Raw genomic sequence first — 16,998 nt, 5'->3', positions numbered from 1 at the left:
TTCATAATACTCTGACTCTGTCTTATCTTTAATTATCATTGTTAATCTATTCATTTCCGCACATTCCATTATTTTCCTGATCACCTCTTTTTCTGGAGGAGCTTTCAGTGCCTTCCAGTTTTGTGGAAACACAATCCTAGCTGCAGTGGTTATATGAATAATCAAATATGTGTTCTCTTTGCTATATTTCTCTAGTAAAATACCCGAATATTTCTGGTCTTAATTCTATACGTTGTTGTATCATCTTTTCTATCCATGATTTGATTATGTTCCAATAGGTTTTAGCTTCTGCACACGTCCACCACATATGATAGAAAGAGCCTGGTATTTGATGGCATTTCCAACATTTCATAGATCTGTCCTTAAACGTTTTAGCTAGTCTTTCTGGAGACATATGCCATCTGTAGAACATCATGTACATATTTTCTTTATATGTTGTTGCCACTGTCAATTTATAGTTTCTTTCCCACAATTGCTGTCATCTATCTAATTCAATCGTATATCCAAAATTTCTTGACCATTTTATCATTGACTCATTAACTCGCTCCTCCTCTAATTCCCTATATAATAAGTAGCTATACATTTTTTAATCCATTTTTCTTCAGTTCCCGTATTTCATCTAACTCTGTTCTCCCCAAATTAAAACCATCTATTTTAGCATCTTTTTCATATCTAGATTGTATTTGCGTTCTCATGTACCAATTCATCTTTATTCCTTGTTCCTCTAATTGTTGTTTGGTTTTCAGCTCCTCCGTGTCTGTTAGTAGGTCTTTATATCTTATAATGTTTCCCATGTTAAACATGTTGGGGTGCATTAACGCTTCCATAGTTGAAAGCCAATCTGGAATCTTCAAGTATGTTTTCTCTTTATTTTCTCCCAATCAATAAAGAATTCCTGATATGACGTCTCTGGAAATAGCTGTGTATTCTATTTTTCCCATACCATATGAAAGCATGCCATCCCAACTGTAAGTCATGTCCCTCTAATGTCAATAATCTAGAATTCCTCAGTAAGATCCATTCTCTCATCCATGATAATGCTGCAGCCTGATAATATAATTCCCAATAAGGATTTTTTAAATTAATCCTTGCTTTTTCCCCCTGCCAAATATATTTCAAAATTATTTTATTTAGCCCCTCAAAATATTTCTTTTCCAATCTTATTGGTATTGTTGAAAACAAAAACAACAATTGTGGTAGTATATTCATTTTGATTATTACAATCCTACCCATTAATGATAATTGTACCTTTTCCCATTTATCTAAATCTACTTCGATTTGTCTTTTCAATTTGTAATAGTTATCTTCTTTAATTGTTATACATCTTGCTTTCAGGTGAATCCCCAGATATTTTATCTTCTTTACAATCTGTATATCTAACTTTCCCATCAATTCTTTTTTTTGTTTTTCAGTCATATTTTTCATTAACATTTTTGTTTTATCTTTATTAACCTTCAAACCTGCTACCTCACCATATTTTTCTATTTGTTCTATTAATACAGGTCCTGTCTCTAGTGGCTCCTCCAAGATAAACACTAGATCATCTGCGAAAGCTTGTAGCTTATATTCTTCCCTCTTAACTTTCATACCTTTTATATCCTTATCCTTATACTTCTATTTAGCATCTCTAGTGTCAATACAAACAATAATGGAGATAGAGGACATCCCTGCCTTGTTCCCTTCATAATATTAATCTTTTCAGTCATATCTCTATTAATCATTACTTTGGCTACTTGCTTATTGTAAATTGCTTTAATTACATTTGTAAATTTCTCCCCAAAATGCATAATCTGTAGTTGTCTTATCATGAATTGCCAATTCACATTATCAAATGCTTTCTGCGCATCCAAAAGCATCAATGCCATCTGTTTTTCGGGATGTGTTTCATAGTATTCTAATGTGTTTAATATAATAAATAAATAAATAAATAATTCGCATATTGTCTCTAATCTGTCTTTCCGGCAGAAACCCACTTTGATCCAAATGAATAAATTCGTTTAAGAACTTTTTAAGTCTTTCGGCCATGATTGATGCAAATATTTTGTAGTCCACATTCAGCAAGGAAATCGGTCTATAGTTCTTTATTTTCTGTATTTCCGTTTCTTCCTTTGGTATCAGGGTAATGAGTGCTTCCGACCACGAATCTGGTATCTTAGCTTCAGAGAGAAGTTAATTATAGAGTTCCAGCATTACACTGCCTAACGGTTCCTGCAATGTTCTATATAGTTCTGCTGGTAGCCCATCTGGTCCTGGTGTTTTGCCATTCTTTTGTTTTTTAATTGCTTCTGTTAATTCCATCAATGTTATTTTCCCTTCTAGCAGCTTTTTAAATTTCTCCAGTACTTTAGGTATTTCTGTTTTTTCCAAGAATTGTTTTATCCTATCATTTGAAACTGTTTGCTGCTTATATAAATTCTCATAATATTCCCAAGCTATTTTTTTCTTTTCTTCATTCCAGTGTTGTAAAGTCCCTTCAGCATCTTCCAGTTGTTTAATCCATCTCTTCTCTTTTTCCTTTTTAATTTTGTATGAAAATATATTTGTTTGTTTGTGTGTGTGTGTGTGTGTGTGTGTGTGTGTGTGTGTGTATACACACACACACACACACACACACACACACACACACAATTTTTCCTTATAAAATTTATATAATAAAAATTACATCCAAATCTTTGGGCATGTTTGGAAATTGAGATGGAGTTAGTTTTATTTTGCTGAAAAAAATAACAGAGTGATAGGACATCTGAATGACTATTATTATATGAGCTTTTGTGTGGAAAAAAAAGCCCACTTCATCAAATGCTTGAATCATAGTCCCTAAGTTACAGAAATATATGTGTGGATAAGGAAATTCACAAAGTGAAGTGGGATGTCTAACACGTATTCTTGTTAGGTGGATTCTCTTACCCTGTCTCTGGTTAATGTTTGTGCCCTGTTTTTATGAACAATCCAAATATATCCCGGGGGTTGAATCCAAGCCTCTCCATCAACTTGCACAGGGACTCCCTCATCTCCCAGAATTGCAATCTTCACAGTTCGGCACTAAAAACAGAATATCTAGTGTTAATTGCATCCTAAAATTGTAAAAGCAACTTACAAAACAATGTCTGTTTTATGCTATCCCAGATATATTTCATATGTCCAATATAAATAAAAGATGGTATTACCGCTCATAGTAACAGTATGAATTTCTAATATCTAGCTAAAATAGAGCATTATTTAGAAACTAACCTATGTTGAACTTTGTTGATTACTATCTTTGCTAACCCTTTAACCTTTAACATAGAACTGTCAGGTTTAACTTTTATATAATACTCAATTCAGTCCTCTCAAAGGAAATCATCTTATGGATAAAAATAAGCCTAGTAAACACCTGGGCTATCCGATGATGTTGAAGATTAATTACACGAGAGACAGCCATCTGCATACTTCCAAACACTGCAACCACTTCTAGGATCTTATCATCAAAAGAAGGAGCTGTAAATGTCTACAGTAACACACAGAATTAAACAAATTAGAGTTGCTTCAAGTATAACGGATTCCTTTTGCTCCTAATCATGACAAACAAGCAAGCAATATACAAACATGTACTTTAAAGAGCATACATGCATTATAATTCTACAGAAAATGGAACAAGATACTAATATATTCTTCATTCTTAAAGTAAAATATAAAATGACAAATGCAAAAGAAACAGATTTTATTTTTCATGTCACCACTGGTGACTTCATTTTACTACTAGTAAAAAAAATTAAACCATAAAAAGGTCAAAAATATTCTTGTTAGCTCAAGAAATTATGAAAAGATGGAAACTTGAGTGGAAAAGTGCTGTTTCAGTATTTTCTTTCAAAAAATGTAAAAAAAAAAAGATGAGAAATACTTACATCATCTTCTTTAGTTCCTCCCCAGAAGTTTGTGCCTCCTGCATAGCTGGGGATGTTGAGAACAGCAATTCCTTGAAGACTGGGCAAAGGGATTGGACGCCCATCACACTATATGATATAAAGCCAATTTTATATAATGTTTCAAACACAGATTCATATATTTGATTGGTAAACCACCTTTAAAATGCTAGAGAGTGTAGACAATTGCTCAAAATTAATCTGGGAAATTAATTTTCCCAAAATTCATTTCTATACTATTACTGCAAAGCTCTCTTCTACTGATGAAAGGAAGATAACTATAATTAGAATTTTTAAAGAAATATCTTCATGTTTCTCACCAACAAGCTGATTCCTGTGTAGACATTAGTATTTGCTTAAATAAGAACCTGAAATTTACCTCTTTCCTCATCTTTTTATCAAAATAAAATAATGTAGAGGAATTCATTGCAATCTTCCTTAAAAATCTAAAGTCATTTCTAAATAACTTGTACTATGGATACATGAAAATGAATTAAAGATCCAGTATATTTTTTTATAATGTGAATGGGTCCATCAATTTTAACTGGGTGATTTCATTTAATATAATTTTGCATTAAAATATACGAATGATTTGTAATACTCAGCAAATTCAACAATTCCGCATTTGTATCAATAAGCATCAGTGAAATAGAGCAAAAAGTTAGGTGGTGCAGAATATTCAAAGAGCACTTCACAAAGTGTCAAAATGCATTTCCTCAAAACATTGAGGTAGCTGAGCCCTCAAGAAGTTTCAGGCTGGCTGTTTTGGGGTCTTTCTCAGTATCTGTGCACGCACAGCTACTCTGTTTAACCAACGGTCTCAGTGGAAGTGTTGTCCATGCAGCCCAGGAAGGCCTCTAAAACAATTATGCTGAGCTTTGTAAAGAACATGGATGTTTCCAGAAAGGCACTCCATTCACGCAGGCATGCTTTGCAAAATCCTAATAATTAACAGAAAATTATTTGCAATGTTGGGCACTCAAGTATGCTTAAAAGATGTCTTATAGCATGAAAATCATGAACCATAGCACAAAAGCAAAAAGTTCATCTGTTCACTTCAAATAATAGTTCAAACTGGCTAGGGCTATTTTAAATATATTACCTCTAACAAAACCTTCTGTTCTAAGTTTTTGTAAGTTCTGTGTAGCAGCTCCTTTGTCCCAAGAACTCCGTACCACATCATATTTTTTGTACGACTTCTGATAAGAAAACAGAAGTAAAATTAAATATATCAAAATTATCACTAAAATGACACCAATAATTATACAACAGTAAGTATTAAAGGAAGCGTAGATTTATATTTGCAGTTAATAGATGAAAAGTTTAAAACTATCTAAAATAGATAGCAATACCTGCATTTCTCTGGATGTTCATCACGCTTGTTGTTGAAATCCAAAGAAATCTTTGCATCCAAGCCAATTCCAAAATAATTATTCATGACACATTTCTCTATGTAACAATCACTGCAAGATGAATTATATCATAAACAAATTGTTTTCATGTGATGGAATAATTTAGCATCCTCTCTGTTTTCTATCCATTTGCAACACCTTATTTATTTATTTCTCTCTCTCTCTTTTCTCTCTCTCAATAAACAACAATATATGAATTTGTTCTTGGAGATATCAGAAACATGGTTAGCCAACAATTGAACAATAAAGAGAAATATAGTGAACAGTGCTGGTGTAGGCTACATCCTCTAGCTCAGGGGTGTCAAACTCAATTTCATTGAGGGCTGCATCAGCATTGCGGTTGCCCTCAGGGGGCCGGGTGGGTATGGCCAGGGTGGGCGTGTCCTACTGGCTGGGCGTGGCTAGAGTGCGTATGGCTACTGGGTGGGCGTGGCCAGCTCTACATCATTCACATCAAGGGTGCCTATGGGGGCCTGGGCAGGAGTGGGACAGATCTGAGGGTCTCTGGCAGAAGGAGAGTATCTGGGCCAGGGCCAAGGCAGTGGCGGCCATTCCTTCACTGTTTCCAGGATGGCTTCGTGGGCCACATGAAACCTCCGGCCCCCGGGCCTTGTGTTTGACACGTCTGCTCTAGCTTAACTCCTGCTTCTAATTTCTTTTGCTTACTCTTTCTTATTCTTTTTCTGAGCTCAAGCTCTATGTTGTAATGGCTATGTACATAATTAAAATAACAAATATTAAATATGTAACACCCTCATTTTAACTTATATAGTGAGTAATGAGAGAATCTATTTTCTTTATTACTAACTAAACACTCACAGATTTTCTGGCTCAGGGTTAAATGGATCTGCATTGATCAACAGCCGACTGATGACAGAACCTCCTGGTAGAGAACCGGATGTCCCAGCACGGAGATCTGCCAAAAGAAAGCAGAAGTTACAAGAAATGACTATGCAAGTTAAGAAGTGTGGCAGAACAAAGCAGATTTACAAATTAATTTTACCCTCAAAATCAACAGGCAATATTATATCTAATAAGCATGAAACATCATCTCACGTTTCTACTATTGTTGAAAGGTAAAGGAGAAACAGAACTTGATTTTTTTATTAAAAAAACCAAGTTTAGTACTAGTCCTACGCAGAAAGAGATTCAAGCACATTTTCAGCACACACAAAAGAGATTCCAACACTTGTTCCTATGTTTTCCCTGTATCATCCAGCAGAAAGCTGTAAATGATTTCCACATATCTTTGGAAGCAAAGTTTGTTTCACTGTTTTAAAACATTGTTCTAATTTAAAACAGCACAATATGGTGTTAATTGTGCCTGTATTTAACAAGGATGATTTTTAACGTGTGCAAAACAACTATAATGGCTGATACATTTTCTGGGCCTAGAGTTTTGGAAAAAATTCAGAGAAGAGCAACTAAGATGATCAAAGGCCTGGAGACTAAAACATGAAGAACGGCTGCAGGACTTGGGTCTGGCTAAAGTAAAGAAAAGAAGAAATAAAGGAGACATGATAGCAGTATTCCAGTATTTGACGGCCTTCCACAAAGAAAAAGGGGGTCACTTTGTTCACCAGACCACAAGAGGGCAGGATGAGAAACAATGGTTAGAAAATGATCAAACAGAGAAGCAACCTGGAATTAAGGAGAAACTTACTGACAGTGGAACAGCTTGCCTCCAGAAATCATGGGCGCTCCATCACTGGAGATTTTTAAGAAGAGACTGGACAGTCACTTGTCTGAGATGGTATAGGTTGTCCTGCTTGAGCAGGGGGCTGGACTAGAAGACCTCCAAAGTTCTGTTCTGTTCTATTCTATTCTACTCTACTCTACTTTATTCTCTTCTAATGATTAAGGTTATTTGATTTTGTGTGATCACCACTGACTATCTGAAACAAATGTGAAATATAATGGAAAAACGTTCATTTATATAGTGATGCAATCCTATTTCAATTAGATGGGAAGAGTGCTATTGAACTCACTGGGATAGATGATCTTTGCGTTCAACATTGGCAAGCTGTCCCGGTTTCCTGCCTGTGGAGGAAGAGAGGCAGAGCTTCCTACTGCTATATTTCCTTTACTTATTAGTCTTTCACAAGGAGACTTGATTACTGAAAAACATAAAAAAGACCATAGAAACTACAGCATACTAGTGATACAACAATTACAATACACAATAATAATATATTATTTTCATCTATTTGTCCTGATATTTGACCCTCATTTTCTTGGTATGATCAAACCACTTCTATATTCACCACACATTCATTCTTGACTCCATCTCTTCTTGTTTTACAACCTCAGAAGCAATGTGTTGGTGCCGGCAGCTTGCTTGGCAAACAGCTGATGTATTTCCCATTGTGTTCCTGTTCACTACACTATTTTCTAATCCCTTCATGTCCAATCACTCTACTCTACTGGGGAGTCGGCAGAGGAGACATTTCCTACAGAAACTGTTTGGTGAAATCCTTTTGTTTTTGAGGAGCAAGAGAAGAAGGGCTGCACATGAAAGGGGGAGAAGGGCAAGGGAGAGAGGAGCGTGCAGGTTTTTTCACTGTCTTGTTTTGCAGACTTGGGCAGTGTGGTGCAGTGGGATGGGATTGGTGAGGGAAGTAGAAGGGATTCCAATAAAGCATATTACAGAAGGGGGGAATCCTTAGTCCCATATGAGTGCTGGAAGGTAGGGAGACGGAAGCAGGGATTTTTAATCCTACTTGGCCATGGGGGAGACCAAATGTCTGCCTCAGAGAGATGCCCATCAGCTTCTGTGCATTTTCTCCTGGTTGGCCCCAGATCTGAAGGACCCGAAGGGATGCTTTCCCAGCCCTATTTGACATTCCAAGTTACATGCAGATGTATGCCTCGATGTGCTTGCAAAGAGAAATGTAGAAAGAAGTCTTCATACTTCCCATTCCAAAATAACATTTGTTTTTTAAACCTGTATTTAAAACTTCTATTGCTAAGGATTGAAGGAGACTTAACCAGTGCTCTAAAACCTGCCATTGCGGAGGTTCCTAATAGCAGTTGAAAAGCAATTTCCAAAAGTAATTAAGAAATGAGGCTTGGTAAACTTTATCTCCATATAAGCTACATTAAGACTGTGAGCTTGGTTGAAATCTCTTAACTTCTAGCTGCTCAACTGACAAAATGCAGCTGTCCGGAGTACCTGTGGGCAATCTATGATAGATTTGCCATATGGCTATATCTATCACTTTTGCAAAGCTGTCCCAGCTCCTTGAAATACATCTAGTTCACTGTGAATCCTCACCAGAAATTCTGTTCTTTTTGAGTAAACAGCAAAAGGTAATTAAAAGTTTGATTTTGGAAAGTTACAAACAAACCCAAAAGGGTTTGAAATAAGATTTTGAAATCAATGATAAGAATGCTTCCCATGTCATTTTGAATTCTTAAAAAACCCCACAATGACTTATATACCACTTCACAGTGCTTTATAGCCTTCTCTAATCAGTTTACAGAGTCAGCATATTGCCCCCAACAATCTGGGTCCTCATTTTACCGACCTCAGAAGGATGGAAGGCTGAGTCAACTTTGAGCTGGTCAGAATCGAACTGCTGAACGGCTGGCAGTCGGCAATCAGCAGAATTAGCCTGCAATATTGCATTCTAACCACTGCGCCACTACAGCTCTTAAGATGGTACTACGAAGGTTGAACACTAGAGCTAACCAGAAAGAATTAAAGATTGCAACTAAAGGAGAGGGAACACTTAAATTTAATATAGAACAGAGCAAAATGCTTTAACATTAGATATACTGAAGTACAGATACCCCTTAACTTACGACCATTCATTTAACAACAGTCTGAAATTATGAGGGCCATAGAATGGGTGTTTCATGGCTTGTAAAATACCTCTGGCCATTGAAAAATGTTGCAGCATACCACAGTCAGCAATCTGACTGCTTGGCAACCTGTTCACACTTATGACCAGCCAAGTGTCCTGTGATCATGATCACCACCTGCAATATTTTCTGCTGGAAAGTTAAAGAGGAAGTCAACAGGGAAGGTTGCAAGCTGCTGCTCTTGCCGCAGAGTTGAGATTCTCTCCTGGCAAGCAGCTCTTTAAGAAAGAAAGGACTTCTTGCTGGGAGAGAATTTTAGCTCTGAAAGGGCTATCTACCACCTGAGGGAAGAACTCCTCTGGCAAATTGCAGAAATAGAGTTCAGATCCATAAGCTCCATTCCTACAGCCTTTTTTTAGAAGAGTTCCCTTCTATGTAGCTCTTTTGTTCTATTACAATCTTTATTACAAACCAAACCAAAAACATCCATTAAGCTTGTGGTATATAATCACTCATCTGACTACCCAACTGAAAGCACACAGCACTTGAAAAAAATAAATCTTTTATAAAATATGTCAAGTAGGCTCTGGAAAGGTGCTTATAAGGAAACTGGAGATAAATAACCTGCTCCACATAAGAGGTTTACCTTTCCGGTGGCTTCTCCCTTTTGGAAATCCATAGTTGCCAATGTGTGAAGACTGTAAACTGATTTTGTTCTCATTCCTTAGATCCTTTCCTTCTTCAGGGGTGGAAAAATCCAGAAGAAAGCTTGCCTGTTCTTGGGTTTGAGCATTCTGTTCATCAACAGCTACAAAGTAAAACAGAAACAGAATCAGGTATCTTTGCTCATGCTGTACTCAGGAAACTAGCCAAGCAAAATAGTATTTTCATCAAGGTAGAAACTCAAGTTAGCTTTAGCGGATGGGAGAATGCTCAAATCACTGGCTATCTTGCTTTTATCATTTCCTTTTAAAAAGACTCCCTAAAATAAAGATCAGGTTGCTTATTATTTTTTGGTTATTATATATGGATTATGTCCCTACAAAGAAAATATATTCAAGATTTTCTACTGTTGAGAAACATTTTTAGGCAAAAAATGCAATTTGCAGTGTGCATTCCAACTTTTATCATCAGTTTCCTTTAAAATTATCCTAGGCTGCTATGAGTAATAGGGCACAGAAGAAAAAGAATGGATGAATGCACAAATGACTAGTTGTACCACAATTACAGTTAAGCAAATTGTTCTTTTCTGTGATCTATGCTATAACTGAAAAACAAGCTTAACTCTCAGTAATTCATATACTACATTTTAATGGAGAGTAGTTGTAAAAGTCATGTTCAATCTGAGTTCTAATGTTGAGAGAAAAATGCTTTAAAAAAGTGGAAGACTGGGTCTATGTCATTGTCTGGGTTGGATCTAGAGTTTGCAGCAAAAGATGGTAGAGATTTTTTTTTTAAAAAAAATGTTGAACAGACTATGGCTGGAGTCCTTCAGGTGACAGCTGTTTTATTATTTTATATGCAACAACTTCTATTATTCTATTTGCTAACCTCTGAAGTGAAACTGGTGGTCCATAGTTCAAGTCTAAGCAACAAAGAAAAAGTTGCTGCAACTGAAAGAATGATATCAAGACCAAATGCTGCACATGGACATTTAAGGAATGAAGGTTTCTTTCTAAGGGGTTAATAGCAGACCAAAGAAAGAAGGTGGGTAAAAAGCTAAGTTGGTTCAAATTTAAATGAGAAATACTGCTGGTAAATATGTAGTGCAGTGTAAAGTTATTCTTGTGAGTGGGACATATTACCAGCAGCAACAACTATAGGTAATGGTGAAAGATTTCATCCCCATTTTATTCAAGAATATACATCAGTTGGAAAGGTAGTCAATGTTCCCTCAGGAAAGGGAGGAGATAATAGAATATATAGTTGTGGCACCAGAAGTAGCCTTTTAGTGATGAGAGGGGGAAAAATATAAACGTATGTATTTTATAAAAATATAAAAGGGTGTTTGCTTTCAAGAATAAATAAATGTATCTTCCAGAGACTGAATATATTATTTCAATCTGGAATATAACTTTCTGTACCGTACACTGATAGTAAAAGGCCCCATTGCTAAAGTTGTTCTAAACAATCATGTGATAAAACATCTAGCCACAAGAGGACACTTAAGAGCAGTTTACAAAATTATTTTGGAAATGCAAACAAGTGAGGGAAACTTCTGGCATACCTCTAATAGAAGGGAGAAAGGAAAGTGGTTTTAAAAAATGAACACTGGAAATGGGCTTCTATACATACCCAGCACAAATACAGAAGTTCTTTAAGTATCTGGACTGAAGTAGCATATCAGAAAGATCCTTTTAACTAAAGCATCATAAATTGAAGCATCCTTTTGAAACTCTACACAGCACTTTGGGAATCCAAAAGAAAGATATTTTAGGAGGAAATGGTTCTCTTTTTTAAGCCTTCTTTTTTATAGAAAAAACACTATGCAAGAATGGCTTATGACTAGTAATATAATGCATAGTTATACTATTATTTATTTAATTTGGAATTAAAAATTAATAAATCACCAGGTCCAAATGCCACATTACTAAGAATTTCAATATTAGCAATTAATTATTTGTAGCATTTGATTCTGCAGGAAACTTAAAATGGATACAAAAAGTGCATCTATTTACTATTACTTCCATTTGCATAATTTTAATGTTATTGTTTTCTCTTATTAGTTATTGATCTTATTGGTATTATGATTTTTTAAAAAAAATATTTATGTACTGTATCATTATATATTGGAATCTGCCTTGAAAAATCCTTAATACAACCATGCTGAATCTTCTGACAAAAAAGTGCCACCATTTTCAGTAAATTACACACATTTTATAAATTATTGTCTGAAGACACTGGAGTGTGCTTACTTGACAAATGTGAAACAAGACCTACTAAAAGCAAATGAGCATTGCTTTATTAGAACTTCTGAAGGTCTTCAAGAGTTGGTAAACATGAAGACATGATGCTTTGGTCTAAACTGGACATTGTGACATTAGATGGATAGTCTAAATTTTCTTTGAATTTAATTAGGCGCTTTAGAATAATATAATTTTAAGAACACAGCACTTCTATTTTAAGAATACAGCACCTAAATCCCAAGTCTATAGAAAGATAATATATAGAAAGATAATAGAGGTATTTCTTTCAGGCAGTGGCTGAATTACCTTTTTCTGCATGCTCAATAATTTGACGAATGGCTTTTTTCAGACTGTTGGCTCTCAACATTAGCTGTTCACGTGGTCTAAATATCTGAGCACGAGCAATACAGGATGACCCTGCTGACAGCTCAGTAGAAGTATCACAAGCCATGCCAGAACCATCACCATCTTCTGTTTCTTCCGCAATGGTGGGAGGTGGGTTTGGCAAAGATGATGAAGCCTGAGATTCTTCATTCAGTGTCTTCAAAAGTGAGTCCAGCTTCTCTTTCAAAACAGAGCACTACAAGTAGAAAGAAAAATGTGTACAGTGATTGTATAGTATGGGTCTATGTGTGTATGAGAGACAGAAACGGAAATGTCTTTTTCCAAATACCTTTCTGGCCATGACTTCTGACTCCTCTGAACTTTCTGGTGCTCTTTCATATGCTTTCCCTACTCGAGCTACAAAATCTTTCACGGTTTCACAAAGCACCCTAAAGAAGGCAGAAGAAATATGCAGTAATCTGTTCTCATTCACAACCTCTAGCTTCTGTTAGGTCAGCTTCCTTCTTAGTACTTACTTGGCTGATGAGATGACTACTGAGTGTTGGTCAGATGTCAAAATTTTGGATAAATGAGCAGCCACAGAATCTTCATAGAAAAGTATCTGTTGTACCTTGTGAAAGCAGACATAGAAAATTGTACCATATCTGCCAATAATGCAAAGCACAAAATAAGAACTAATTTGTACATGCTCAATAAAGATGGAGTCAGGATTTCAATTTATTCCATGGGGAACATTACACAAGTTAGCACAACTGTCAAATCCTGGCTGAAAAACCCTACAAAGTAAAACATCGGAGACATAGTGATCTCCACTGTAAACTTTATTAGGCATAGCATATCGGTAGATAAAAGGAAAGCTGGCTCTGGCAATATGGCGTGAAACAGATAATTAAAGTAGTAAAACTTTTCCTCCCTCTCTGACAGTTCAGGTCACATTGTCCAATTAATCTTCCAGCAATTGTTATGAGAAGAAACCTTCGGCTGCCCATAACATCTTTTCAGCAACTTTGGCTCTCACACTGATAGGGAACACCTGTGGATCCCAAGCTCTTCCCTCCCCCCTCGCAACTGTAGGCAAGCTAGAAGCAATATGGCAGTCCTAATAACAATAAATCTTTGTAGCTTGACAACAACTTGATAGAAAAGTGAAAAAGGGGACAGGTTACAAATATTTTGAAATAATCAAAATAAAAGATATCGCATATTCATACAAGGGACATGACTGCAGTAAAACAAGAATGGGGAACATGTGAATCTTTAGATGTATGTAACTATATTGTGATTTGACAATTTTGGAATTCTGAAAACTGAAAGATCTAACTTTACCTTCTCCTACTTTAAACTTCAAATCTCTGTTAAATGGTTTTGTTTGAACCTCTGTGAATCCTTTAGCTACATAAAGCACCATATACCTCTTTAGCACTCTAAAGTTTATATATTTTAATGCTCTTTCATGTCATATGAATATTTGCTTTATTTTATTTATTACCCTAGTTTTCCAGGTTAATTGTCTTTCTTTACACTGTCTCCTGTTTAATAATTACCTACCTCAGAACTTTCACTGAAATCTTCAAGAACTGTACTAGCTGATGTTTCACGAGGGAGTTTTGTTTCATATACCATAATGCTCCATCTAGTAAAAAAGATTTATTACACCAATTACTACAAATCAGATTCTGTATACTATTAAAAATGAATAGCAGATACACAGTTCATTTTGATCTTTTATTGATTCAAGTGCAAAATGTTTGAGTTTAGGATCAGTAAGCATGAATATTCATAGGCACATATATGTATACCTACATATACATAACATACATTTATACACCGCGTAACAGAGTGAGCGCCTGTTACTCGTCCCAGCTTCTGCCAACCTAGCAGTTCGAAAGCACGTAAAAACGCAAGTAGAAAAATAGGGACTGCTCCAGTGGGAAGGTAACAGCGTTCCGTGCGCCTTTGGCGTCTAGTCATGCCGGCCACATGACCACGGAGACGTCCTCGGACAAGCGCTGGCTCTTCGGCTTTGAAACGGAGATGAGCACCGGCCCCTAGAGTCGGAAACGACTAGCACGCACGTGCGGGGGAACCTTTACCTTTTTATTATATTCATGCAGAGTAAGCACAAGTTCCCTACATCCAGTAAAATGGCCTTAAATTACTAGCAAAAAATAACAGTAATATTTACCCAGAGGAATTCCTACTATGCTTAAGAAATTCTGAATACACAAGAGATGTTAATCATAATTACTGTTCATAGTATATAATTACATAAGTATTGACTGTTCAGAAATCAGAAAATTTTAAATACTGTACTAAAAATAGTCAATGCTTCTCAATTTAATATTTAATGGATAATTATTAAGTAGTATACGACTAATATTATTACAGAGCAAGACATATAACCTGATAAAATTTTCAGACTTTACTATTTTGAATATTATCATTTATAATACCCAAGTAAATCAACTAATGCACATTAAAATTATAAATCAAACAAATTAGAATAATACTTCCTTTAAAAATATCCCTTCCAGGATTAAACTTGAACACATTCTGCCAATTTGTAAAAAGCAGAGATATAATTTTTTAGCTTGGAATATAAAAGCATCTTAGCCATTTTCAGGACTGCAGAATGGCACACTATAGCAATGCAACTGATCCTCCTACATAACCAATTGTCTTTGTTAATACACTTTTAAAATTTAAGGCATACAAACATAATGCATATATGCCAACAATAATGAAAGTCAGATTCCATCAGATAATAAAGAAAGATATCCAATCTTGTATATCTAAAACTGTACTTCTAGGCCAGGGGTGTTCAAACTTGGCCCTTTTATGACTTGTGGACTTCAACTCCCAGAATTCCTCAGCTAGACACGCTGGCTGAGGAATTCTGGGAGTTGAAGTCCACAAGTCATAAAAGGGCTAAGTTTGAAGACCCCTGCTCTTGGCCTTTTATATTAATTTATGTAAAAGGATGTTCTTAAGTCTTCCAAAGTGGCTGATGTTTGTTTGGTGTTAAGTTCAGATTCAGCGAATGTCAATACATAATGTCATTTACCTATCAAGCATTTTGGTACTGGCCCTTTCCAGCTTTTCCAATATTTGAGGAAGTTGAGTGTCATCATCACAAGCAGATCCCCAACCTAGCACACGTGCAAGGTCATTGCCGGTACCTAAAGGCAAGACACCCAACTGGCACTACATATAGGAAAGGAAAAATAAAAACATAGCATAACCAAAAGAGCTTCACTGAAAACAGTCATAAAAGAGAAACACTGAACCCATTCTAATTTCACTAATGCAGAAAGATGCATGAAATAAAATTACACGATAAAAAGATTAATGTGTCATTCATACTATATCAACATTTTTCCAGGTTCTCCCCGCCAGCTCAAGCTTCCTCGGTGAATATCTGATCTGTGCACTCCCTTTACACATATGGTATTTATTAAAATGTTTTTTGCATCATTCTTTTAACAGATTTGTTCAAAAGAGCTTATTTGAAGTCTTTTTCATCATCTTTTCAATCCTCACTTGGGATTGAATTATATAACTTTTATTTTAAAACTTTTCAAAGTATCTAAAGTTTCTGTTTTCCTTTTTTACAGGCCTGGCAACAACCAAAACAAAGCCGCTATTTCTTAATAGGGGTGCATGGCGAACTAATTTTAATTATGGATGTTATTAAGAATGCTTTTAATCTCCGGTGAAAGATTAACATTTTAGTTTTACTGCTATGGCGTTTTGCCATCATAACTACCGGTAATTATCATAAATAATTGTGCTTAATTAGCAGTATCTTCTAAGAAAATAGCCATTTTAAGGCTAATGAAATAGCAGCCCAGGAATCATTTCAAATATGTCAGGACAGAACTCCATTTGGCAGGCTGTTTATGCACAGCTAATTAACAATGTGGGACTTCCCAATTTTATCAGGAAAGTGCAACTAAGGGTTGGAAATTGCAGTGATCCTTATGGTGACCAACTCTGTATAAATTGCTAGTTGTACAGGATAGTACCTTTAAACTTTCAAGGGTTTATGATTTTATCACCGTCCCACACAAATTAATGAACAAATTGCTGCACCTCATGTTAAAATTGAAAACACCATATTTGCCATATAACCTTTCAAGCTCAAATACTTCATTATTTTTCATAACAGTTTGGCATGAATCATGTTTGCCCTTTGGGGGGATTTATTCTTTCTCACTTAGGGATAAACACTGTGGAATTAGAAAGGCACCTGTTTATGGAGACTGAGGCTATCAATTTCAGAGAGTACCCATCCAACGCTTCCATCCCCACCACACACCAGAATTCGGAAAGTGTCGAATTTCTGAAATAAACGTAAACTGCCAAGGGGAAAAAAATTACCATTAAATATATTATTCAAATTTGAGAATGCTAGGAATTAAAATCCACTGTATGCATTTTCTGCACAGCAATAATACAAAATATTTATTGGATTTTTAATTAATCTGAATAAGTTTCGAGTTACAGGGTCATATAATGAACATAGTACAGTTCTTTATTAAGCAGATGCATCTTCTAAAAAAACAGTTTTGTGCATTTCAACACACAAATGATGTTATGGAGCTTTGTAAAGAAGTTATTTTTATTCCA

At 35.6% G+C, this 16,998-nt stretch overlaps 1 protein-coding gene across 1 annotated transcript in view; it reads right to left on the bottom strand.

Moving 5' to 3' along the window:
• DGKD (diacylglycerol kinase delta) overlaps nucleotides 1–16,998 on the bottom strand; it is a 72,907-nt gene that overhangs the window by 12,145 nt on the left and 43,764 nt on the right. The window contains exons 10-23 of the mRNA XM_081329538.1: nucleotides 16,619–16,727; nucleotides 15,434–15,573; nucleotides 13,918–14,002; nucleotides 12,885–12,979; nucleotides 12,698–12,797; nucleotides 12,331–12,604; nucleotides 9,765–9,926; nucleotides 7,303–7,431; nucleotides 6,134–6,230; nucleotides 5,255–5,365; nucleotides 5,005–5,101; nucleotides 3,885–3,992; nucleotides 3,374–3,487; nucleotides 2,908–3,042 (exon numbers count right to left, since the gene is read on the bottom strand). Coding sequence (XP_081185664.1) covers nucleotides 2,908–3,042; nucleotides 3,374–3,487; nucleotides 3,885–3,992; nucleotides 5,005–5,101; nucleotides 5,255–5,365; nucleotides 6,134–6,230; nucleotides 7,303–7,431; nucleotides 9,765–9,926; nucleotides 12,331–12,604; nucleotides 12,698–12,797; nucleotides 12,885–12,979; nucleotides 13,918–14,002; nucleotides 15,434–15,573; nucleotides 16,619–16,727 — 1,756 coding nt within the window. The remainder of the gene's footprint in view (nucleotides 1–2,907; nucleotides 3,043–3,373; nucleotides 3,488–3,884; nucleotides 3,993–5,004; nucleotides 5,102–5,254; nucleotides 5,366–6,133; nucleotides 6,231–7,302; nucleotides 7,432–9,764; nucleotides 9,927–12,330; nucleotides 12,605–12,697; nucleotides 12,798–12,884; nucleotides 12,980–13,917; nucleotides 14,003–15,433; nucleotides 15,574–16,618; nucleotides 16,728–16,998) is intronic.

This window comes from Vipera berus (assembly GCF_964194415.1).
Source record: "Vipera berus genome assembly, chromosome: 5".
NCBI classification, from domain to species: domain Eukaryota; kingdom Metazoa; phylum Chordata; class Lepidosauria; order Squamata; family Viperidae; genus Vipera; species Vipera berus.
The sequence above is the reverse complement of the archived record's forward strand: the minus strand, read 5'-3'. Positions and strand labels throughout refer to the sequence as shown.